Below are 23287 nucleotides of genomic sequence, written 5' to 3'. Positions count from 1 at the left end.
CAAACAGTCGGGGGCCTGCGCAGGCACAGTAAGAATCGGTAACGGGTACATACACGTAAAAAATGGAAACCCGGGCGACCAGATGCAGGCCTTACCTTGGCTTAAGCTGATTGAACTTGGAGTTTATGAGACCGAAAAACACAAGTAAGAAAAAGAATAAGGTTGCTTCGGCCTAAATGTAAACCGCGACAAACTAAAGAAATATCAATTCACTCGAAGTGAATATTGGGGTGGGTTCAAGAGATGCGACAGTACAATACAGTGACAATACAGCTATTTTGGGGCTGGAAGGAACCTTGGAATGACAGGCGGAGTTTGCAGTGTTTGCATGGTCCCTCGATTCCACGGGTGCCAAGACAACCTTATCGGTTTATCAGTGACGTCAGGAGCTTATCGTCACGTCTTCCCCAAGTCCCTCCATTTTGAATTTTTGCGAATAACATCTTCAACAAGGTGGAAAAGAGAGAAAAGTTTTTTACCCAGAATGTGCCACTATATAACCATTCTATTCCGATTCTTTCGCCCCATTTCCCCTCATAAATGGGCCCACAATCGCCATTGCTCATGTTCCACCCTCTCCAACGCGCTAGTAACGCGGGCCCACGTGATCTACACCGCTTTACAAGGACCCGGATCGAGCGGTAAACGGTTTGGCACTTTCTAGATCAGCCGAAGCGCATCCGAACTCGCTCATCATTGTGACAAAGTTGGGCATCGTTTCTGTGACCCGCTCCGAAAATCGAAGTGTGCGGGGTCCTCGCTCAATTCGGGTGTCCGCCTTTTCACTGGTTCTAAAAGGTTCCGTCAACTGCAATTCCCCTGCACGTTCTGAACAACTTTTTCGTAGCACGTTCCCTTTGGAGTCTTCTGAGCCATTCATATGCCGTAGCTTGTTCCTGCACCCGGAACAACCCCAAATTGCTAAACGCACTCCTTTTCCCGTATAGCATTTAGCATGATACGTGTAATGCGACACCGCTATCTGCCAGACTGCCCGTCTATCCACAGATGTACCTACATGATTCAAAGTTTATGCCCAAGAAGTAACTCGGCGCAATCTATATATCAAGTCTCTATAGGAGCTTAATTAGCTTAGGGTGTTTTAGAACCGTTAACTAATAACCTCTATTACTGCAAAAAAAAATAACCAGTATATTATATACTGTAATACGGAACACATTGCGCCCACTCTCAAGAACATGCGCCCCGAACCACCATCTTTCTACGCTTTGAACCTTCTCTATTCTCTCTTTGGTCCCTTTTCTTGTTCCTGCAAGGTTCGAAAGATCGGGAATGCTCTGAAACCCTCCCCCCCATCCCTTTTCTACTCTTACGTAGGTCCCGAGGAGGGGTAAACTCAGCCGGCGCAGATCATGCGAAACACGCCGTGATGGCCCTAAGTCATGCGATGGCCTTTCTTGGAGGGGGATTTGACTTCCTAATCTTTTTTTGGGCAAATGGGGGCTGCGCGATCGATCGGTTGAAATGTAATTTCTGGAAACGCCGCAATGCTGGGACCGAATCCCCGCGCTTTGCGATTTATGCTGGATTTCAGGGCGCTAAGCCTGGTCGCATCGAATTTTAGTCTTCCGAAATGTCGTGATGTTGTTCTGGGTAATGCGACAAGGATCTTCATGAATCGCATGAGGATTATAGTCGCCAATGTGCGACAGATGGCCCTTAGTTCCCAAAAGACTTTGAGGGGGGTCTGTTGCGAATCATGGGCCTTTCGGACCGTCCATCGGCTGTAATTTGTTGAATCTTATTCGGGCTTAAGCTGTTAAACAGAAAAAGGTTTGATTTCCGACAAGGTACTTACTGCTTCGGTACCCGGTGCGCAGATGAGCGAAGATGAGCGCAGAACATGGTGTCGCTTCCACTTAGAATTAAAATAGGATTTCACTCTTAAAACAGCTTGAATTCAGTCTTCTATGGAAGCTCTGTCGGATGGTTAGACAAGGTGTTCGGCGCAATAGCATAATAGTATCACCGAACTTGCGACAGCCTTGCGCAATGCGAAAATCTTGGCCTAAATGCTTGAGAATGAATGATTAAAAAGACTATATAAATTCCAAACTGATCAATTATTCTATAAACCTGGTTCTTTAGTTCGTTACCTTCCTGATGGGGGGGCAAAATATGGAATGTGATGAGCAAGCTTGAGCGGGAGCGCAAATCGCCATGTCACCGACCCAGACAAGCCGTTTCTCGCTTTAGGTGAAACCACATCGTACACACCCACTTAACCTTCTTCCTTCTCCATTTTCAACTTCAACCCCCGCTTTATTAACGGTGCATACGTTCCATTTTAGGTATTGTCGCTTTTCCTGTCGTTGAGGGTTTCTAGACCTTATCTCGGCTACTGGAGTCACCGCTGACATAGCCCACCCCCAAGAGCGCTTTCGTAGAAGTTGAACGACAACCCTCCTCCCACCCACAACCCTCCACCGCCACTCATCGTTCTCCATTTCGCTTTGCAGTAGACATTTCGGAGTCTCTGCGATCCAGTTGGAATCATTCAAATCTCTGCTAGGTGCGTCTACGCTTCTCTCCACCCTCTTCCGAGTCTGCTCTCTGCCTCTCGTCGTCTCCTCCCCCAAGGTTGGGGCCTACTCGGCTAGTCAACGATCATCTTTCCATCCTTCGGCGTCAAATATCATCTTCAGACTACATTCGAATACTTGGGATACCATTGTACTGATATTGGTTTGTGAATTTGTTCTAGGTCATCATCCTCTGCCTCTTCCGGTTCATTCTCGGTTGCGACGCCCAACGTTCCCCCTCCATCCCCATCGAAAAGCCCTGTGTCCACCCTTTTTCTTCATCGTCAACCCGGGGGTGGTACATCCACCTGCCAACCTGTCCGAATTCCTATAATTGTGGTAGGTTAGATGGATCCTCTCTCCCCTCCACACCCAAAAAAACCCTTCCTGTAGCCCCGGCCATGGATCCCATCCAAACTCGCCCCCCCTCTCCCTCATCCATCATGCGAAACAGTGGGTTGATGCAGTCATCGCTTTAGCAGCAGAGGACATCCTAATATTCTGGAACCGCCTATCATGCAAACGGTCCAGCGTGAAGGATACCCTGTTCTGGCAGAGCACCCGGTTGTAGTGGATGCCTCTCGGGAAATGGCGCTTAAAAGCCCCGTGCCTAAGAACGTCGCCTTCGAGTTGCTCTTGGACGAGAACTCCAAGGTTCGAGCTCGAATTCCTATGCGCGTGCAAATATATCCCCATGATACCACGGATTCGATTGTGACCACGGTCAAAAATTTCTATGGGATCTACGACGGTACCGCCAGTGGTGTAAGCTTCGAGGATGAACATGGAACCACCCTGATCGCAAGGTATGAGAACCTGAAGAATAACATGACGGTATATGTACGAGTCATTCCCATTCAACCGTATGCGGATCACTTCTACGCTGGTTTCTCTGTTGAGCGCAAGCGGCCGAGTCTGGGTGAGCCTTTCGGGATGGATTCTGTGGCGCCAGTCCTGGAGCAACCATCGCGCCCACCCTCTCGCCTTGCCAGGAAGCGCAGCACATCCCCATCTAATCGCAGTATGCGGAGCGCTTCTCAACACAAGCAGGGCTCTCGCAGTGGCATTAAGAGTCGTGGTTCCAGCCATGCTGGCTTCCCTGATCATGATATGCTCAGCGACAGCGAAGACAGTTATAGTCACAGATCTCGAGGCGACGCATTCGCTAGCTCAGAGATAAGTATGGAAAATATACTTCAAGACGGTCGTCGCAAACGACCAAAGTTTGACAGTTCGGTGAGTATCGCGCTATGGTTACACTACCAATTGTCCCTTTTCCATTGCTTTTTTTTTCTGTATTTTTTTCTTCCGTCCTTGGCTAATCATCTCAATATGTAGGAACTCCCACTTTTTGCTCCTCCTCAAGTCCCTCTCATTACCTCGACCTCTTCCATCTCTCCTCAACGTCGATCAGTCGGTCAAGAAGGTGCCGGCTCACCTTTTGCTCGTCCCACACATCGCCCATATAACTACCAACAAGCTTTGCCATCACCGCAGAGTTATGGCCATAGTGAATATGGTGTGCACTCTGGAAGGAACTCAGTCTATACGACGCCTATAGTTCCTGAAAATGCGAACCGTGTACCATTTAGCAATTCGGCTCCTCGGGTCAGCGGCGCTGGTATCCTGCCTACTCCAGACCCGACTATAGCAAGCTGCATTTCCGATGAAGATGTCGCAATGCAATTGATCCGCTTAGGTGATGCGTCCAACTTCTCTCACGGTCGCACATCTGCATCAACACTTGACGACGCATTTAGCGGTGCTGCTGACGCTGCCTCGTCGACTGGTGCCACTAGCGACGGAGAGGACTTCAGCGAGGAAGAAGATGACTTGCCAGCTCGTCGCAGACTTGAATCAAGCCCAATGCTTCCTCCTGGGGCCATCAAGCGTCACCATAAGCGCCTTGATGACATCCTGCCTAGCGCGGACAGCAGTGACCATAGTTCCGATGGCATCGAAGAGGGCATTAAAAGCGAGGCCGAGGATGATGCTCTATACAAAGATTTTGCTCCCAAAGCTAAGAAGCCCAAGAGCAGCCGCCCTATTTCAGTCAAGCCTCGTAGCCAGAAGCCTACGCAGAAGCCAAAGATCAAGACCACCTCAGCGCCCGCGCCCAGAAAAGCGTCTGATAAATCGGCCGCGCCTATCCCACCCCTCAGCCCAAGCTCCTCCCGCAAGGTATCTGGAGGTTCTGTTAACTTTCAACATCAGCTCGGCGCTGATGAGGAAGATCTCTCTACCAAGCCTCGCTGCCAACGATGCCGCAAGAGCAAGAAGGGCTGTGATCGACAGCGCCCTTGTGGTCGCTGCAAGGATGCCGGCATTGGCATTGAGGGCTGCGTCAGTGAAGACGAGGGTAATGGTCGCAAGGGTCGCTATGGGCGCCACATGGGTGTTCCCGTCAAAAAGAACGGCGACTCCCCGGACGACGAAGACGAAGAGGAGGAGGAAGCAGAAGAAGAGAGACTTGAGTTCCCACCAATGCCTGGTACTCCCTTGGCATCTGCTGTTTTAGCTGATAAGAACAAGAAGCGGAAGCGTTAGTCTCTGTTTACTACGTTGTCCTACCCACCTACACTACCTCTCCTTCATTTACCGATCTCTCTCCCTGCCTCCACCTCTACCCTCCTTTGACTTTCCTACCTCGCACATACAGGGAGATCCTCGACACTCCTTTCATCCTCCACCACATCCTATCATTTTACACTCTTTCTGTCCCGATCTCGATTTATACAAAGTCTAGCGGGTTGATTTCTTGTCGGCGTCTACGTGTTCGCGGATATTTTATTTTTTTTCCAATCACTCTCTTCAGACCTGTAGCTGCCTATTGTCCTTGCTAGTATCACTTTTAGTTGTTGTTTTTTTTGTCTTGTTCAAAGTTGTGTGATTCGAGCCGATCTTGACGGGGTGGTAAGATATATATACTTTGAAGGCTGGCATGCGACCAAGGGGCTAGCGTGGGCTGTACAAGATGTTATGGACTTTTTGTTCGTTCGCATGAGTAGTTTGGGAACCAATTTTGTTCTTCTATTATCTTCCTGTTCGATTTTCTAAAATTTGGCCTCAAAATTCAAAATCCTTTGATTTCTGCTGTATCTTTGTAATGCATGCCATGGCTATTCTAGAATTGTTCTTCTATATAGTCACGTGACCAAAAGCGGTGACAGGGCCCCGCAACATTTTTGGATCAAAGCTCAACTTTTTGCCCGCATGGTGATACAACGAACTCTACTTTTTTTTTTCTCCCACTCCTACACTCGTTAGACCTCAGCTTCAACGCCAATTACCCGATAATAACCTGTTCCGAACTAAATAAAACCCTACATACCGTTATCGAAACTCCTTCGCGGCACAGTGCCGCCCGCACAAGCACATAATGCCTCCCAAAGCGAGCAGTAGACGAACAGCCGCAAAGCCCGAAGCCTCAGCAAGCGGGGAATCATCACAAAATGCACCCGCAACCACTCAAGCACCCGCTCAAGGGACCAGCGCTACTCCAGGTCCCTCAGGACGACCACCTGTGCAACGACTCCAGACCTTGAAAAAACGAACTCCAGGTGGTAGCATTACACCCAGTACTACACGCTCACCTTCAGCGTTAGGCGGCGAGCCAGCACCCAAGCCATTCAAATTCCGCCCTAAGGCCGTTCAGCGAAAGACCAAAGAAGAGCGTGAGGCCATCGAGCGGGTTGAGCAGGAACGAAATGAAGAGCGTATGCGAGAAGCTGCTGCTATTCAGCGCGGACGCGGAGGCTCAGGTCGCGGTAGCCGAGGTTCTTTTCGTGGTCGTGGTGGTGCTGGAGGAATGGGCGCTGGAGGCCCATTGGGATCTGGATTTGGGGGTGCGTTTAGAGGTCGTGGTGGTGGTTTTGGTGGAGGCGGTAGTGGCAGTGGAGGTGGAGGTGGAGGCGGTGGTGGACGTAGTCGGATGCGATCTGGATTTACGGCGAACTCTCGTAATCAGGAGTATGATTCTTCTGATGATGAGTTGCGCGTCAGTATTGATAAGATCAATATTGATGAGGATGAGGATGATGACTTTGCGGATGATGTGAAGGGGAAGATGCCTCGACGACGAGAAAAGGGATTGCGTCCTGTTCGTGTGACGCGGCATGAGCATGAAGAGAGAACGGTCCATGTTAACATGGAGTCGAGCTCTACTAAGGCGGCTGAGATTCGAGCGCAGGCTCAGAAGGACGCTGCAGAGGTTGTTGATGATAAGTCTAGTCCGGAAGAGGATAATGTGGAACAGCCTCGGGTTAAGGAGGAGCCTTCAGACGACAATGATACACCCATGGAAGATGTGCCGGCTGTCGATGATGATTTCCTGCCAAGACAGAGATATCGTGTGCGTCGGAAGACTTCAGATCCATTGGAGGCCGAGGATCCGAAGAAGGACAAGAAAGAGCTTCCACCTACGGCAGTCAAGCGGGATCCTCGCGAACTACTGCGCACTAAGGAGGAGACTGATGAATATGATCGCCACGAGGAGGATTTGAAGCATGTTCTAGAGCTTCTCACCCATCAGGAGCCGGAATCCGATCCAGAACCGGAAGCAGACACAGAGACAGAAAGAGAGAAATCACAGGGCGCACCAGAGACAACTACCGCCGACGGTGCAGGATCAAATGAAGACGATCCCCCAATTGAAAAACTCGCCAACCAACATCTCCTTGGCCAACTGTTCCTCATGCAATTCCCACCCATGACACCCAACCTCACTATTCCCGGCTCTAAAGATGCCCCAGCATCAGGAACCACCCGACCTCAAACACAAGATCAACCAGATATCAAACCAGAGATTGGTGACCAAGACGTCGAAATCACTGGTGAAGGTGCAGCAGAATCTGACAGGCCATCTGAAATGATCACCGCTGCTGCGAATTGGTCCCTACCCGCAGGCCGTGTGGGCAAACTGAATGTCCACAAGTCTGGCCGTATCACTATGGACTGGGGTGGTGTCAGCTTTGAGCTCGACCGTGCTACAGGTGTTGATTTCGTCCAAGAAGCGCTTATTGTCTCTCAACCCGAGGCTGATGCATCTGGCCAGCCTCCAAAGGATGACAGACGGCACGAAGCTTGGTCTATGGGGCAGCTCTCCGGAAAGTTCACAGTTATGCCGAACTGGGATTCCATCCTATGATAACATGTTTATTTGATTGATCTCAAGATACTCATTTCCTTCCCCAAAACCAATCAAGAGAGCAAAAGCCGAAGACATGTACGCAGATTTAGATTTCACATACAATCCAAGATACCAATACCGTTCGGAGTTCACTTTATCACAATAACTTTTCCGGTCATATGGATTTGGCTTATTGGTCGTAAAATTTGATGGCGCGCATAATAGGTAGGCCCAGAGCATGGCGTGGTACCTGCATAACTGCATAACATGTTCGATCTCAAATTCCAAGCAAATAAGCATGAAGGTAGTTTATTTTATATGCACAACCTCGAGTAAAATTATTCTCATCCAACATGTCCATAATAATAGACTCAAGAATCCCCTACCAAGCCATCCAGCGCCATATTATTCCAATGTCCCGTCACCCTAAATCGACAGGGATTCACATCCCTGTCCATATGTCCCTCCGACAAATCACAAGTCTCAAATTTCTCCTATAGCAACATCCATTTGAACCTTCCAATCCCCGGGCCACCTGGTATTATTATCCACATCGTCGTCGTCCTTGATGTGGACACAAAATCACCACCGCCCAATTCCAAGATACCCCGCCATCATCTGAACAGATGCAACCTACAAGACCAATATATTAAGTCACCTACACTTGATAGCTCGGTGACAAAATCTATTGGTTTGTAGATTGCATCAATTTAGAGGAAATAAGGGTATCTTAAAGGATACCTGTTGAAACTTGAGACGATGAAGATCGTGATAGAATCATATGTTGTGTTGCGGGTTGAACGAATTTCAGCAGAAAGTATTACTAAGCATTCTCGCTTAGGGTGTGCGTCATTGGGTATTGATTTGGTGGTACGATTTACATACTATACTGGACCCAGTGGAGCCTTCAATATCATCGATCTTACTTGCTCCCTTGGGCCCTTGGATAATATGTAGATGTTTCAAGGTCTATAACATCTCAAGTCCAAATGCGTGGTTATTTTTGAAGGACAAGCCGGCGCTTGACTACCGCTTCTACCAGCCAAGGTGACCAACCGGCTCCAGTGATCGAATTCACCTCTATGGAGTATATTGACTATATTACCCTTCAAGTTAATATCTAAGCGCGTGAAAGGGCCGCTTATGATTTCAAATTGCAGGAGCAAACAGATACCTGTGCCCTATGAAAGCGCCAGTCCAAGGATGCCAACTTTAAATTGACGTCAGTTCCTACTGTCTAGGTACGGCGCACAACTATATCGGGTGAAGCAGGAAGAAGCATGCTTCGAGATACTGCTCACTTGCTTGAACCTATCGTCAGCCAGCAATCTCGCAGTCGATCCTTGTGAAGTTTCGAAACTTGCAAGATGTTTTGTGATCGATAGTTTATGCTCCCTACTATATTGATTTATAGCGCTAATTATGATTACAACTTTTTGAACGTCGGCTTTAATTGCCGAGACACTTAGATATGTTCCCAGTCTTTCGGGTCCCAGCTAGTGGGCTCGTGATCTCAGCACATTGATGTCCTTAATCATGACAGCCGGTTCTACATTTACTCACCCTAACGAGCATCCCTTGAGCTACTAATCTAATTATCACCCAAAACGGCGCTTTTCGCGAGGCCATAGTAAAATTGGCAGTACAGTTTAGCCAATCCAGTCTGTTCCAGCATTCTGTACGCACATAACTGTTATCAGATGGCAGATCGAGATCTAGTAAAAACATGATGGCCGCACTTAGTGCCCCTTTAAGCATGTATTTAGTAGGTATGTAGCACCTTAGTCCCAGCATGACACGGACCACCCTAGTATATAACCAGGGGATACAGTATCGGAGACGGTGCACGTTCAAGTTCCTAGAAGCATCTAATTCGTTACTTTACGAATACCGAGACGCTGGAGCCTCCGCTCCTAGCCCCTGTTTGCTAAGTATGCTAATTAAACCAAACTTAAATCTAGCTTGCTTCAAGTAGCTTGTATGCGCTAACACTAAAAACCGTAGACAGGACCCCGTATTCCTTATTTGGAAGAAACTCCGTGGACCCTGGGGCTATGTATGAGTTGCAATGTACAGATATGCGGCAAAGGAATAGAAGAAGGGCCAAATGTCATCATTTCTTTGAAACGCTGTGCCCATTAGCCTTCTTCATTGTGTTGGAATCGGGGCCGGGGTCACCATGGCATTTAGCTTGGCCCCGCTGCCCCACTGTATACTGGCCATGACGGATACCAAGACAAGACGAGACAAGATGAGACAGCTATGCATGAATGGATCCCAATGGAAAATTCCTATTAATACTTAGCCCCCTCCAATTGAGTCACTAATCTGTCATTTCAAATTGCCATTCCATTACCTGATCATACCCTATACCAAAACAATCGATATAATGTCCAACGAACCCGAACCCAAACCCAAATTTGAACCCGAACTAGAACTCAACGAACATGAGCCCCCCCAAGTCCAAGACCCATCCTGGCTCTACAGAACCATAAACGCCCTAAAAGGCTGCAACTGGACCACCCTAAACGAAACACACGTCCCACCCGTCAACCTCCAGGGAAACTGGATAATAATCACAGGCGCAAACAACGGCATTGGCTTCGAAGCTGCAAAAACATTTGCTACATGGGGCGCAAACCTTATACTTGGATGTCGGGAGCCTCCGGAATGGGAAACTCATCCCACGATTGCTGTTGAGGAGATTTTGAGCGCGGCGAGAGCTGCTGGACATGAGAATGTTGTTGAGTGGTGGGCTATTGATATGGGGGATTTGGATAGTGTGAATGCGTTTGCGAAGAGGTGGGTTGAGACGGGGAGGGCGTTGGATGTTTTGTGTAATAATGCTGGAATGGCGCCACATTCTGCTAATGAGCAAGCTGCTACGAAGGATGGAATTCAGATTTTGCATCAGGTGAGTTTTAATTTTTTCCCCTGCATAGATACTGTATAGCTTTGCTATATCTATGGTATCTATATTCAAACGTGATAAAGGTGTCATCCCGCTAACAACTTTGATATAGGTTAACACAATCTCCCACATATTCCTAACCTACATCCTGCTCGACTCCCTCTCCCTCTCCCCTGCACCCCGAATAGTCTGCACAACATCCTGCCACCAATTCCGCGGCTTCTTCACCCCCTCAACAATGAACGACTGTACAATCCGCCCAGTCCATCTCCGCGGTGACATATACGCAAACAACAAACTATACTTCCAAATGTGGGTAGCAGAGATGAACAGACGACTCCTCTCAAGTCCCAAATACAAACACATCACAATCAACGGGTTCAATCCCGGGTTTATCAATTCTGGCTTGTGGAAGTTTTCACCCGAGAACCGGGCTACGGCCATGGGAAAGCGGATGGAATGGACTTTGAACTTTTTTGTGAGTAGATTTGGGATTTCGAGTTATCAGGGTAGCTTGGGAATTGTTTATGTTGCTACTAGTGGGGAGTTTGGGGGGAGTTGGGTGCGAGAGGGGGGGGAATTATGTTAATCGGATTTGGAAAGCAGAGGCTATGCCTTATGTTGAGCATGAGAGGTCGAGGAGGGTTTTGTGGAAGGCGCTTAATGGGGAGGTTAGAGGGGCTAGGGCCGCGAAGATGGGTGATGAGGAGCTTGATTTGGGGGGACTTGAGGAGTTGGAGAGGGTTGGCGCAGGTGATTGTGGGAGGGAATCTAGACTTTAGGAGTAGGTAGTAACCTTGTATGATTTGATTTGAATGGGAAAAGTTGGAATTATATCGTGATGGGTCCTTTTATATTGTTCTGTAGCCATCTACTAACAAACGAGTGGTATGTACAGCTGGGGTAAATTCTATATTAAGCTGTCCAGCAGCGGGAAAATGAGACAAGAAAATCCTTTAAACGCCCATCTATGCAAAAAAAAAAAAACAATGAGTCTGAGCCGTATCTATCCTAGACGAAGACGGCCAGGTGTTGCACGTCCACCGAATAGACGGGTGACGCCATCATCTTCCGTGGTGTTATTGTCACCGGACATCCAACGAGGGAAACGAAATTGATCTCCTTGGAGCCATTGGGGCTTGTTGGTTGTTTCGAACGTGTTGCGAACACGATGAGCGAAGGACTGGAAGAAATTCTCCTCTTCGTCTTCTTCGCCGTCGACAATTGTGGGTGCGGCGACGGGTCGCTGGGAAGATCCAGGAGATCGAGAGCCCTCGCCACTAGAGACTCGGAGACGTGAAGAACCACGGGAGTCGGTCTCATCACGGTCAGCGGCCCATGTGGAGCGGGTACCACGCGAGGAGACGGCTAAGGAGCCGAATCCGTTTAGTTCGCGCTCAATCAGATCTCGACCTTCACGCCAGCCACCCATTCCGTATCCAGAGGGGTTGCTTTCGACATCATATAGTTCATCTTCGTCTGCCATACCGAAGCCGAAGACGTTCTTGATTCGGCCATACAGGTTGAATAGAGTGGCGCAGATGGGGAACAGGATGAAAATTGGGAAGATGAAATCGAAACCCGTACCAATGTATGTCAGGTTGATGAGACGACCCAGGAATTGATCAAAGGTGGTGGTTCCACGGAAATCTTTCGGCAGGAAGGTCAAAAAGTTGTACGCGATTGGTACTGTCAGGCGGGCAACTAGACTGGCGTACCAGCATGCACTCTCGCCGTATGTATTACGGCGCACAAGAGCTCGATTGCCCCAGACCTTGACGTCATTGACACCAACAAGGGCCGCAGAACACATGTACAACAGCCAAGCAGACGTTATGACCTGCTTGCCGAATCCGAGGGGCTTGGGATCTTTCCAATTAGGAACTATAGTTAAGCTCACGGCAGAGAACTGGGGCGCCACCGACTTGATCAACTCAGACCAGACAATACAGACGGAAGCGACAGAGAAGAAAGCTCCAAAGGCCATTCGGACCGATGGAATAATGTTCGAGTGCAGTTGGTAACGCAGATAGGGTGTTAAAACCTTGACGCGAGACCGACGAGGCGCCTGGGCAAACTCAAGTTTCTTGGAAGCACTCGAATTGATGATGGCTTGAAGATCCCCGGCGAGTTGAACAAGGCGATCCCATTCATCCACGAATCGGGCCTTCATATGCCGGGCGCGTTGTAACCGCCTCGTCAGATCAGCCAGATAACGCTCTGTAATGACGGATGGAACTGCACTGGCGGCTTCTGGTGTCTCCAAGATTGGGACTCGGACATCAGCAGAGCCAGAACCCTCGGAGAGATCCTCGATCCATTCTTGAAAATCGCGGGCAGTCCCGGTCTTTCGCTGTTGGAGCTGGGCGACTTGTGCATTGAGACTTTCGAGTTCATTGACAGCGTCCATTAAGCGATCGTGTACCTTGGGTGCCTGGGCTTGAACCCGTCGCAATCGACTGCTCACGTTACCGTTGCGGAATAGATTGCGGGGAATGGACACGAGACCATGTCCCATCAGGTAAATGGCCAAGACTAAACCCCACGCATACGCTAGCGCCATCGCTAGACCCTTGATGGAACTGAAATGGAAACCGTTGGATATTATGACATAGACTAGCCCCACCACGGCACAGGTCAAAACAATCAACTGGTAGCGGGCGTTTTGGCGGAAAGAGTAGATCAGGCGAGCCTTGGGTTCCCGGTATCCGGAGTCGACGTACTCGCCGAGTAAGGGAAGGATGGCCCTAATTAGTTGTTAGTTATGTCTTCAATAGTCGGTTGATTCAGGACGGAGAGAAATCTTGTACCAAGTTAGCATGAAAATGAGCCAATAGGCAATACGCCAGCAGACCAGCACCACCCGATCGGGTAACCAGATGGCTTTGGGACCGGTGCCGTCATCGCGCGAGCTGGACGCTAAATCGATTGGCACGAGTAGCACTACACTGGCTGGGAGGGCGAGGGCCAAGAATATAGGAACCAAGAGGTAGGCGGGTGTGGCTCGAAGGGTCAGAAAGCGGCGTAAGAGGAAGAGAACGATGACGGAAATTAAGATGAGGGCGAAGACGAAGAAGACGTTGGAGCCCACGGAGACGGGCGGTACGGAGACCGAGAACATGATTTAAAAACCAGGATCAATCAGACGAGAAGATAAGATTGTCATTGCGCGATCAAATATAAGGGTTCGAGAGAGGTGAGGGGGGCAATGTTGGATTTGAGGGACGGGAGAGAATCTAGTGGTGATGTATGGAGTGGGAAGATCTAGATTCGCATGGGGAATTATGGGTTAGGGGATGGGCTTTGTATGCGGGCGGTGTACGCTGTACCCGATACGCACTAGGCACTTACGTATGTGCCGTACTTTTTTTGGGGTTCAGGTACTTTGCAGCGTATGAGGCTGGCAGCGGATAGTGGAGTACGGGTATGTATATTCTACCAGTCACAGTACTGAAGAGAGTGGATGAGTCAGCACTTGAGCTTAAGGGGAGATTGACCAAGCCGATCCCGTCAATCCGTCAAATCCGCATTAAGCCAGATTCATTTAGCCCGGATTTGTATAGATCTATAATCTGCTCTCTGTGTATTTATCTTTTTGGAATTATAAGTTTAGATTAGAATGACCACGTCTGCATAATAGATATACATTTTGTGTTCACCCCCTCTACTATTACTACTCTTCTATATATACATGTACAGTACCTACATTCTCGGGGCTGTGAAACGAGATCCACAGTTATGACGACGCTGTGTTGGGAACTTCATTTGAGGGCCAAAAAGACACCAGTTTTCAAATTCAATTACTAGTAATTAAAGTAAAGCGTGAATCCAAGGGTTTACTACTACCCCAACTGGTCAAACTCTGTATAGTCAACTGGCAATATTGTCTTGCTGACCAAGAGTCACGAGATCTTCGAACCAGACAGAGACAGACAGTGTGTGCCTTGTGACCAGGCAATGCATTGGCTCCCTTCAATAACTTCAAACTTGAGGTTTACAACAATTAATTCTATTCTTTGTTGTTTTCAATTAACACCCGCATTTGGAGAATGAGAGTCTTCAACTTTTGAAGTTATTTTGGTCGGATCCCATTACCAGTGCTCATACATACAACTTTCCCGTCCCCAAACTCACTTGCTCCATCGCTTCTCCACCCCCCTTCTCTAAAAGCGTCCTGTGCGCGAAACATCCCCCCCCCCCCAACCTCGGATTGAATCTATAACTTGGGCTTCGTCTCATTCACCATCTGCATCTTCTAAGGTTATTTTTTATTCATCCGAATATCACTCATCACCTTTCTACTGATCTTTGTTTTATTCTTATTCCCTTCCCTTCTTTCTCCTTCATCTCCCCGAATTCATTCCGTCCTTGCTCTCTCTCTTGCCGTGGTGCAACTTGCCCAGCTGCAGCATCCCTGTCACGGATCCCAATAACCCTACGATTGCGCCCACTATTCTCATTCGCTGCAAGCCACGCCCAGGCTTTTGTCAGCGAATTGGGTCCAATCGACGCTGGTGCCCGAACGCCTTGCTTGTCCAGCCGTGCTGGTCTCTCGTTGCTCTCCTCCACTGATTTTCCTCCGTTTGGACCATTTTGAATTCATCCCCACCCTCCCTGATCGACTCGGCGCCGGTTCCACCCCAAACCACCGTTGTCTTTTCCTTTTTATTTTATTTTATTTTATTTATTTCGATTTGATTTCGATTTGATTGCGTTTTATTTTTTTGACGTTTCCATTCTCCCATTCTTCCTCTTCGGCCGATCTGCGACCTGGGTCACCTTTTCCACACCTTACCCACCCCGTCCCTGCATTCGCCTTTTTCGGTTCGAAACAACCTTTTGGAAACATCAGCAGGCTCTCTTTCTCTTTCCTCTCCCCTTCCTTCTTCCCTGACACGACAGCACCTCGTGACTCTACAATAGCGAATGCTGGTCGTCACACACGCCTGTGGATTATTCTCAGACCCCCATTGATGGGGCTCTCGACATGAATCCCAACCCTCAGTTTCCGAATGCCCCAGGCGGCGGGGGGATGCCCGGTGTCAAGCCCGGCATGCAGCCGCCCAATAAAGAGAATCAGAATATTATCATGAGCCATGTCGCCCAGGCGTTACAAAGTCAAGGTCCATTCAGTGGATGGAAAGCCGACGTTCTCTTAAAAGTTCGTGCCGTGAATGTTTGGCAAATGTGCGTATAAATTCGCCCCTCTGGCGCGCGGGCGCATCCTTCCCTCCCCGATCCAATTTGAGACCTTGCTGACGGTTTGGTTGCCTAGGATTACCTCACTCCGCCTAATCCAACCTCGTATTGATATCCAAAACGCCGCCAACGCTGCCTTGAGTTTCGAGCAGAAAGCCTTTATGAAGGCAAACGAAAGAGTTCGTTTTCGTCCGATCGGCGTTTTCTTTCCTTTCCTTAACCTTCTTTAAATACCTTATTTCAAAAACCCATACTAATCTGAGATTCTTGTCTCGTAGAGTGATTACGACCGCGACTGTAACGAAAAACTGAACCACATCAAAGATACCCGACAAAGACAAGCTGCGGTCGCCCTGAATTTTAACCCCCAAGGGGGCATGATGCAAAATCAGATGCAGGGTGGTTTCCCTCAACAGATGAATCGAGGCATGCAGTCGTCCCTGATGCCAGGTCAACAACAGATGGCGATGGGAATGAATGATCCAAATCAACAAGTCGCGATGCAACAGCGCCAGCAACAACAATCTGCCCTTCTTCAACAACAGCAACAACAACGAGCACAGCAACGCCCTGGGAACGGGGGGACCATTCCTGACGATCTAAACAATCTGTCGCCACAAGAAACCGATCATGTTTCTCGACTCGCCAGCCAAATGCTAGCCAAGACCTCTCCAGAGGATATGGAGAAGATCAAGCTGAACCTTTCGAATATGAGTCCCGAACAACGCCAATATTTGGCTCGCAAGAACATGGATCCTATGACATATTTCTTTCGCTCACAGGCTTTGAATCAACTGCGGCGTCACCGACGGGCGCGTATGGATAGTATGGGTCGAGGAAATAATCCCGGCATGGACCCCAACGGCGCCATGATGGGAGATCCTAGTATGATGAATCAACGTCAACTCTTTCAGAACATGATGAATCTCCAGCGTAACTCCGGTTTCTCGGGGAGCCCCGGCCAAGGGTTGGAGCCGAATGCTTTTATAGGCAACGTGGAAAATATTCAGGGCCAACAGGCAGACGGTCTGCGGTCGCAGGAAGCAGGTCAGCTAGTGGTCCCTGCGAGCTCATCACAGATGAACCAGCCACCCTTCCCCAACCAACAACAAAGCATGTTCCCGCAGCAGATGGGCCAGAACGGCCAAGGTATGAACAACGGTGGCATGAACCCTCAGCTCTTTAGCCAGCAACAATTCCAGAACGGCTCAAATGGAGCTCAAGACAGGATGCAATTCCAAGCTCAGCAATCGCAGGCCCAGATTCAAGCTCAGGCTCAGGCTCAGGCACGTGCTCAAGCTGCTGCAGCACAGAAGGCGCAGATTGCTTTATCAGGTCATGGCGGGCAAGCAAACGCCCAGTCACAAGGGCATATGACGCAGTCTAGTCCTGTCATGCCAATGTTAAACCAACCTATGGCTCCTAGCCAGATGTCCCCCGTTCAAGTACCTGGTGGTCAACCTCGTCCTCCATCGCGCCCACCAAACATGGGTCAACATGCTACTGGTTTACAGGGCCAATCTAATATGCAGGGTCGACCCGCGATCCCACCGGGCCTTCCACAAGCAGTTCAAGAACAACTTGCACAGATGACCAACGAGCAGCTACAAGCCTTCTTCATGAATCAACGTCGTGCTGCGATGGCGAGCAACATGGCCCGAAATGGCCAGCAACAGCCTGGCGCTATGCAGCAGGGGGGTTCGCGTCCTGGACAGGGTCAGGCCATGTTCAATGGCCAAATGGCTAACAATTCTGCAATGAGAAATGGGATGAATATGCCACAGGGTATGAACCAGACAGGATCCAATCAGCCACAGCAGATGCCAAGCCAGGGCTTGACGCCGCAGCAACGTGCTCAGCAGCAGCAACAACGTCAGCAAGAGCTCTACAAATCGCAGCTTCTACGCGCACAAAATAACGGGGTGGAGATGACTCCTGAGCAGGCCAAGGAAATGGATCGAGCTGCTTTCCCACCGTCTCTACTCAACAACCAGAACAACAACCCTGCACAAGTGCCCAAGCAAATCAAGACCTGGGGTCAACTAAAGCAGTGGGTTGCTGCGAATCCTCAAGCTTCAATAGGCGTTGACCCCGCAAAGCTGATGGTACTACAAAGGCTTCATTTTGGACATATTATCGCTGCTCGCACTGGGGGCGGGGGCGATCCAAATAGCCAGGGCCAAGGCATGATGTCACAGTCTATGCAAGCACCTCAAGGCCAGATGTCGAATAACCCGAACTTTGTCAATGGGCAGATGCAGGGTCAAGGCGATATGATTCCTCCAGTTCGACCGATCACCAATTCAGATGTGCAAATGGCTAGAGTGAAACTCGGTACGAATTCTAATAATTTCACCGATGATCAAATTCGCGAGATCTTGCAAAACCGCCAGAAGCAGATCTTTATGCAGAATATGCGCCAACGACAAATGAACGCTGGGCCTGGTATGCAGCAAGGTGGTCAAATGGCCCACGCAATGCCACAACCTGCTGCTTTTCCTCCTCCTCCACCCGCAGCTCAGCCGAAACAGCCAGCTGCCCAACCGCCACCAGTAACCACCGAAACACAGGCATCGAATACGAAGGCATCGACTGGAGGGCCCACGAAGAATGCGAAGTCTTCTGCCAAACAGGGTGCAAAGAACAGTAAAGTCAAAGTTGAAAATAATGAAGACACTCGCGCGTCAGCTACTCCCCAACAGCCTCAGCCGGCAGCTACTCCGGCAGCAGGTGCTCCTCCCCCTCGACAAATGCCTCAACTATCTCAGGAGCAACTTGCTTCAATGACACCACAGCAGCGATCGCAGTTTGAGGCCCAAGTACGGAGGCAACAACAAGCTATGCGTGCTGTGTCTATCAATCGGGCTACTGCAGAAGAGAACTGGAACAAGAATCTTCCTCCTCATATTATGGAAGTTGCGAACGAGATTTCCCGTAATGCTCCTCCTATTAAGCCCATCCAATTGACTGCTGAGCAGAAAGCTTTGATGTCTCAGCAAATTATGGAGAATTTGGATGTGATAAGCAGGATGGATGCGGTAGTCGTACGCGGCTTTGCTAATTCACCTGGCCACGAGAAGCACATCAGACATCTTCTTGCTATGCGTTTTCAATTGATGCGACAGTTCAAAGACACCCCAGAGTGGGTTCTCAATGAAAATTTCACCATCCAACCAGAATGGCTACAGGGCACCATTATGTTCATTCGGAAGTTTTTCCAGCTAATGATTATGAGCATGAGTAAACAGCGACCTAATCCCAATCAAGCTCCACAAGTTCCACCGGCTTCTGCTGGCCAGCAAAGCCCTGCGAATCCCAATGCATTGAACTCGTCGAATCTTAGTGCCTTGCAAAAACAAGAAGATGCTCTCCAAAACGCTCGACGCTCGTCTACTCAATCTGGAGCTAATGCTGCGCCCGCGCCATTTGGAGCACCTTCTCCACAGGGTGTTCCACACGCGTACGGCCCAGGCGGCCTTGTTGCCGAAAAGCTGAAACTCCCTCCACCCAAGAAACGAAAGCAATCCCAAGCTGGAACAGTTCTCGACTCCCCCATACAATCTAGCGGCCCTCCGGTACCTACAGCAGGTTACCAAAGAGCTATGGCGGATGCCAAAATTGCAGGCGCAGCCTTGGCTGGTGCTTTCAAGTGCAGCGTCGTTGAGTGTCAACACCATTTCCAAGGATTCCCGACACAGGTTGCCTTGGATAAGCATGTGGAAGAGAGCCATCAACCCGAAGAGGAAGAAATCATTGACAACCCTATGCAATACTATCTTGATGGTGTTTCCATTGGCCTGGGATTGACTACTGATGGCCAACAACCCAAGCAACCAATTGATCCTGCTACTGCTACCAATATCAGCACCAAATTGAGCGCAATGGCCTCCCCTGCCAAGCAGGGCATCCCCACACCTGTCACCTCCGGTAACACGCCAATGGCACGCGTTGCTAGTCAATTAGATGTCAAGGCGGCGTCTCCTGCTATGTCTGCTCAGCATATTTCCCCTCATCAAAACACCAATAAGAACATGAAACTCTCTCCCGGCAAACAACCTGGAAAGCGCACTCTGGATGAACTTGAAGGCAAGGACCCTTGGGCAGATGTTCCAATGAATCTCGAGAAGATCCATGACACATTCGAGCCTATCTTTGCAGGATGTAACGGGCTAGGATTCAGTCATGGTTACGACGCTTTCGATGAGTTCATGAATACAGAGATGTGGCAAGAGCAGGCGGCGGATAACACTCCTGACTCTCGTGACATCGCTCTGGCAACTTTGACTCCCACGGATGACGACCCTAAGGCAGGCCCCAAGGATCTTCCTTGGTATGATTGGATGCCATGGGATGCTGAGTCCACGAAGGAGGCTGCAGACTGGATGCGAATCCCTGCCGATCCTTCTGACCCGCTCATCTCGTCTATGTTGGACTCCAACGGAGGAGATGCTATGCGAATTGATTGGTCGAACCTCGAGCAACAACAAAAGGAAATGAACTTGGAGAATGGCGGCATTGCCATCGCTGCTCTGTGAGGCAGTATAATCCGGAATTTGACCGACCCATCTTACGACTTATCTTTTCTTCTTCGATCTTCTACTTTCTTTATCTCTTTCCTTTTCTTCTCTTCTCTTTTTCACCTCTTTTTACTTTGGTGGTTGCTACCGGCGTACATACGGATTTATGTCTCTATCTATTTTCATTTTGGGGCGAAGCGTGTGTACCATACCCGACACAGGAGTCCTGTTTTTTTTTCTTCTCAATTTCTTTCTTTCTTCTCTCTCCATCTTTCATTATTTTCTTCGAGCCATTTTCTTCTTCCCTACTGTTTTTATTACCCCTTCTGCTTGAGCCTTATAAGGCTAGGCACTCATTTTCTGTGATTCTCCATCAAGCTCAGCGGATGGCGTTCAGAGGACAAAAGATGGGATTGATACGCCGGAAAATTATGTGTGCTTCTTACTCTTCAGTGACTCTTTCAGCAAATACCTAGGTATCATGAGAAATGAATAAATCCTGGTTGTTAATATCTGAATCTGCTTTTCTCCTATTTCTTCAAGTAGTCGTACTAATGTACCCTGTACGAAGTAAATACCGCAGCAATGCACTGTAGATCCCGGTACATTCCCGATATCCAGTCGATCATCACGCGGCCAATCCCGCCTTGTCCCCCACCCACTCCCATCACGTCAGCTTATCAGCTGATCCTTATCAGCAGATAAGGATGCACCTCCGCTTTGTTCAACCCCGAGTTGAAACTCTTTCTCCTCATCGTTTGCTCTCCTCAGCTTCAACGGGCAACATGGCGAATCGCGCTTTAATCCCATTCCTGGTCACGATGATGCTCGTGACCGGGGTCTGCAATACAATCCTCAACAAATACCAGGTATGTTGTGCCTCATGTCGAGTCAAGTTGGCCCTGGCCACTTCACGGCAGCAGCTAACAACATCTTCTACAGGACATGCAATGTGTTCGAAACTGCGACTCTCCGGATCCAAAGGAGCATAAGCTTTTTGAGCAGCCGGTTATTCAGACGTGAGTTATCTTATTCTTAAATCGACAAATGCACCTTCACGACATGCAAAATGCATTCCCCTCTTTATTTCCCATAAAATGGCAGCAGACCGAGCGCTAATGACATATTTGTTACATCCAGAGCCCAAATGTTCATCGGTGAAATGGGCTGCTGGCTAGTCCTCGGTTTATCAATCCTCTACAAACGCTTCGTTGCTCCCCGTCTTTCTCATGACCCATCACCCCTCTTATCAGGCGGCTACCGCCCCATCCGCGGCGAAGACGGAGGCCTAGAAGACGACGAGAACACACTAGACGGCCACGACCCCGAATACGACGCAAACAAACCAGGCGAAGATCGAATTCTCCTCCGCGGATGGAGAATCTTCCTCCTCGCCCTCCCATCTTCCTGCGACATCGCAGGCACAACACTAATGAACATCGGCCTCCTCTTCGTCGCAGCAAGTATCTACCAGATGACCCGTGGTGCGCTCGTGCTATTCGTAGGCCTCTTCAGTGTTCTTTTCCTCCACCGCAAGCTCTTCCTGTACCAGTGGAGTGCTTTATTCGTTGTTGTTCTGGGTGTTGCGCTCGTTGGTCTTTCAGGTGTTTTATTCAGTGGAAATAAGGATGAAGATCTTGCGCAGGATACTGCTGCTGGTTCTGTTGATCCGGTTCAGACTATTGTTGGGGTTCTGTTGATTGCTTCTGCGCAGATCTTTACGGCGACGCAGTTTGTGCTGGAAGAGTGGATTTTGGAGCATTATGCTATGGATCCGATGGAGTTTGTTGGGTGGGAGGGTATTTTTGGTTTCTCGGTTACTTTGATCGGGATGGTCATCTCGTACATTGTTTTCGGGAGTACGGAGGCGGGAAGATATGGATACTTCGATATGGCTGAGGGGTGGCGTCAGGTTATCTCTGTTCCTACCGTGACTCTGTCAAGTTTCCTGATTATGATCAGTATTGGGTATGTTTACTTCAACTCCAACTTCACGATACTTTCTATCCAGCGTCGTTCAATCTACTAACATTGTATCCGTCAGTGGCTTTAACTTCTTCGGTCTCTCTGTCACCCGCACCGTATCTGCGACTTCCCGAAGCACAATCGATACCTGCCGAACACTATTCATTTGGCTCGTTTCTCTAGGTCTAGGCTGGGAATCATTCAAATGGCTCCAGGTAGCTGGCTTCGGTCTCCTTGTCTACGGAACATTCATATTCAACGATATCATTCAGCCACCCTTGAAAGCCTGCCTCCCCCGCGAACCTAGAGAAAGCGAGGCTCTTCTCCCCGAAGACCCAATTGAGCATATCTAGATTCCTTGATGATTGATATACTATTACAACTTGGTTTCATCTGGGTATTGGGCTATCTATTCAGTCTAGCTAGTCTAGTCTGTCCGTCCAGTCCAATCAAATCTTCCTCGGCACCCGGCTTTGTCTATCGTTACACTGCATTAGGTGCAGATGTATTGTAATCATTTGGATTCCGAGCGCTGCCGTGGATGATTCTGCATTCAATTTGTTGCCGGAGTACTGAATTCTGGGATATACATGCTTTATTTTATTTGCTTCATGCTTGTTTGGCGGCGTCATGCATTGCGATTCATCAGATCACTTTGCTTTGCTTTACTTTTTATTTCAGGGATTTTTCTTTCCATGATTGTTCTTGCTTGCTTAACTTCTAGACCCTTTGGAGCATTGCATTGGGATTCTTTATACTGATCATCTGCCGCTCATTCATTTTCAGCTATCAGCTATACTGAGAATAAGATTCATCTATCCAAATCTAAATTCAAGTATACACTGTAGTCTATCTATTTACATCATAATAAACCTTCTAAACTTCTTAATTGGAGCATCGTATGAACTTAACTAACTGATCAGGGCCTCCCATTTAAACAAAACCACATAGATTGCACCGTAACACTTGCTATGCGCGAATCATCTACTAGCATGTACAAGAATGTCATCAATAGATAAAACAA

General features: G+C 48.8%; 6 protein-coding genes across 6 annotated transcripts; 5 read left to right on the top strand and 1 right to left on the bottom strand.

Moving 5' to 3' along the window:
• Nucleotides 1-3059: 3059 nt before the first annotated feature.
• N7478_004480 (putative C6 finger domain protein) lies at nt 3060-5090 on the top strand (the record flags this gene model as incomplete). The annotated part of the gene is made up of 2 exons (XM_056920694.1): nt 3060-3779; nt 3882-5090. 2 exons carry the CDS (start codon nt 3060-3062, stop codon nt 5088-5090), a joined length of 1929 nt encoding a protein of 642 aa, XP_056778731.1.
• Nucleotides 5091-5922: 832 nt separating this feature from the next.
• Nucleotides 5923-7689, top strand: N7478_004479 (putative DNA-directed RNA polymerase III RPC4; the record flags this gene model as incomplete). Its single annotated transcript, XM_056920693.1, has 1 exon — nt 5923-7689. The coding sequence occupies one exon, from the start codon at nt 5923-5925 to the stop codon at nt 7687-7689; it is 1767 nt and encodes a 588-aa protein (XP_056778730.1).
• A 2371-nt stretch (nt 7690-10060) lies between these two features.
• N7478_004478 (uncharacterized protein) lies at nt 10061-11171 on the top strand (the record flags this gene model as incomplete). The annotated part of the gene is made up of 2 exons (XM_056920692.1): nt 10061-10585; nt 10695-11171. The coding sequence occupies 2 exons, from the start codon at nt 10061-10063 to the stop codon at nt 11169-11171; spliced, it is 1002 nt and encodes a 333-aa protein (XP_056778729.1).
• Nucleotides 11172-11588: 417 nt separating this feature from the next.
• Nucleotides 11589-13703, bottom strand: N7478_004477 (LMBR1 domain-containing protein; the record flags this gene model as incomplete). The annotated part of the gene is made up of 2 exons (XM_056920691.1): nt 11589-13329; nt 13393-13703. The coding sequence occupies 2 exons, from the start codon at nt 13701-13703 to the stop codon at nt 11589-11591; spliced, it is 2052 nt and encodes a 683-aa protein (XP_056778728.1).
• A 1866-nt stretch (nt 13704-15569) lies between these two features.
• N7478_004476 (uncharacterized protein) lies at nt 15570-20316 on the top strand (the record flags this gene model as incomplete). The annotated part of the gene is made up of 3 exons (XM_056920690.1): nt 15570-15769; nt 15858-15960; nt 16060-20316. The coding sequence occupies 3 exons, from the start codon at nt 15570-15572 to the stop codon at nt 20314-20316; spliced, it is 4560 nt and encodes a 1519-aa protein (XP_056778727.1).
• Nucleotides 20317-21083: 767 nt separating this feature from the next.
• Nucleotides 21084-22616, top strand: N7478_004475 (putative nucleotide-sugar transporter; the record flags this gene model as incomplete). The annotated part of the gene is made up of 4 exons (XM_056920689.1): nt 21084-21167; nt 21241-21317; nt 21439-22266; nt 22343-22616. 4 exons carry the CDS (start codon nt 21084-21086, stop codon nt 22614-22616), a joined length of 1263 nt encoding a protein of 420 aa, XP_056778726.1.
• Nucleotides 22617-23287: the final 671 nt, after the last annotated feature.

The sequence above is a fragment of the Penicillium angulare genome (assembly GCF_028827245.1).
Source record: "Penicillium angulare strain IBT 27051 chromosome Unknown utg000004l_segment0_segment0, whole genome shotgun sequence".
In the NCBI taxonomy this organism is placed as follows: Eukaryota; Fungi; Ascomycota; class Eurotiomycetes; order Eurotiales; family Aspergillaceae; genus Penicillium; species Penicillium angulare.
Note: the sequence above shows the minus strand (reverse complement) of the source record. Positions and strands in the feature narration are given on the sequence as shown.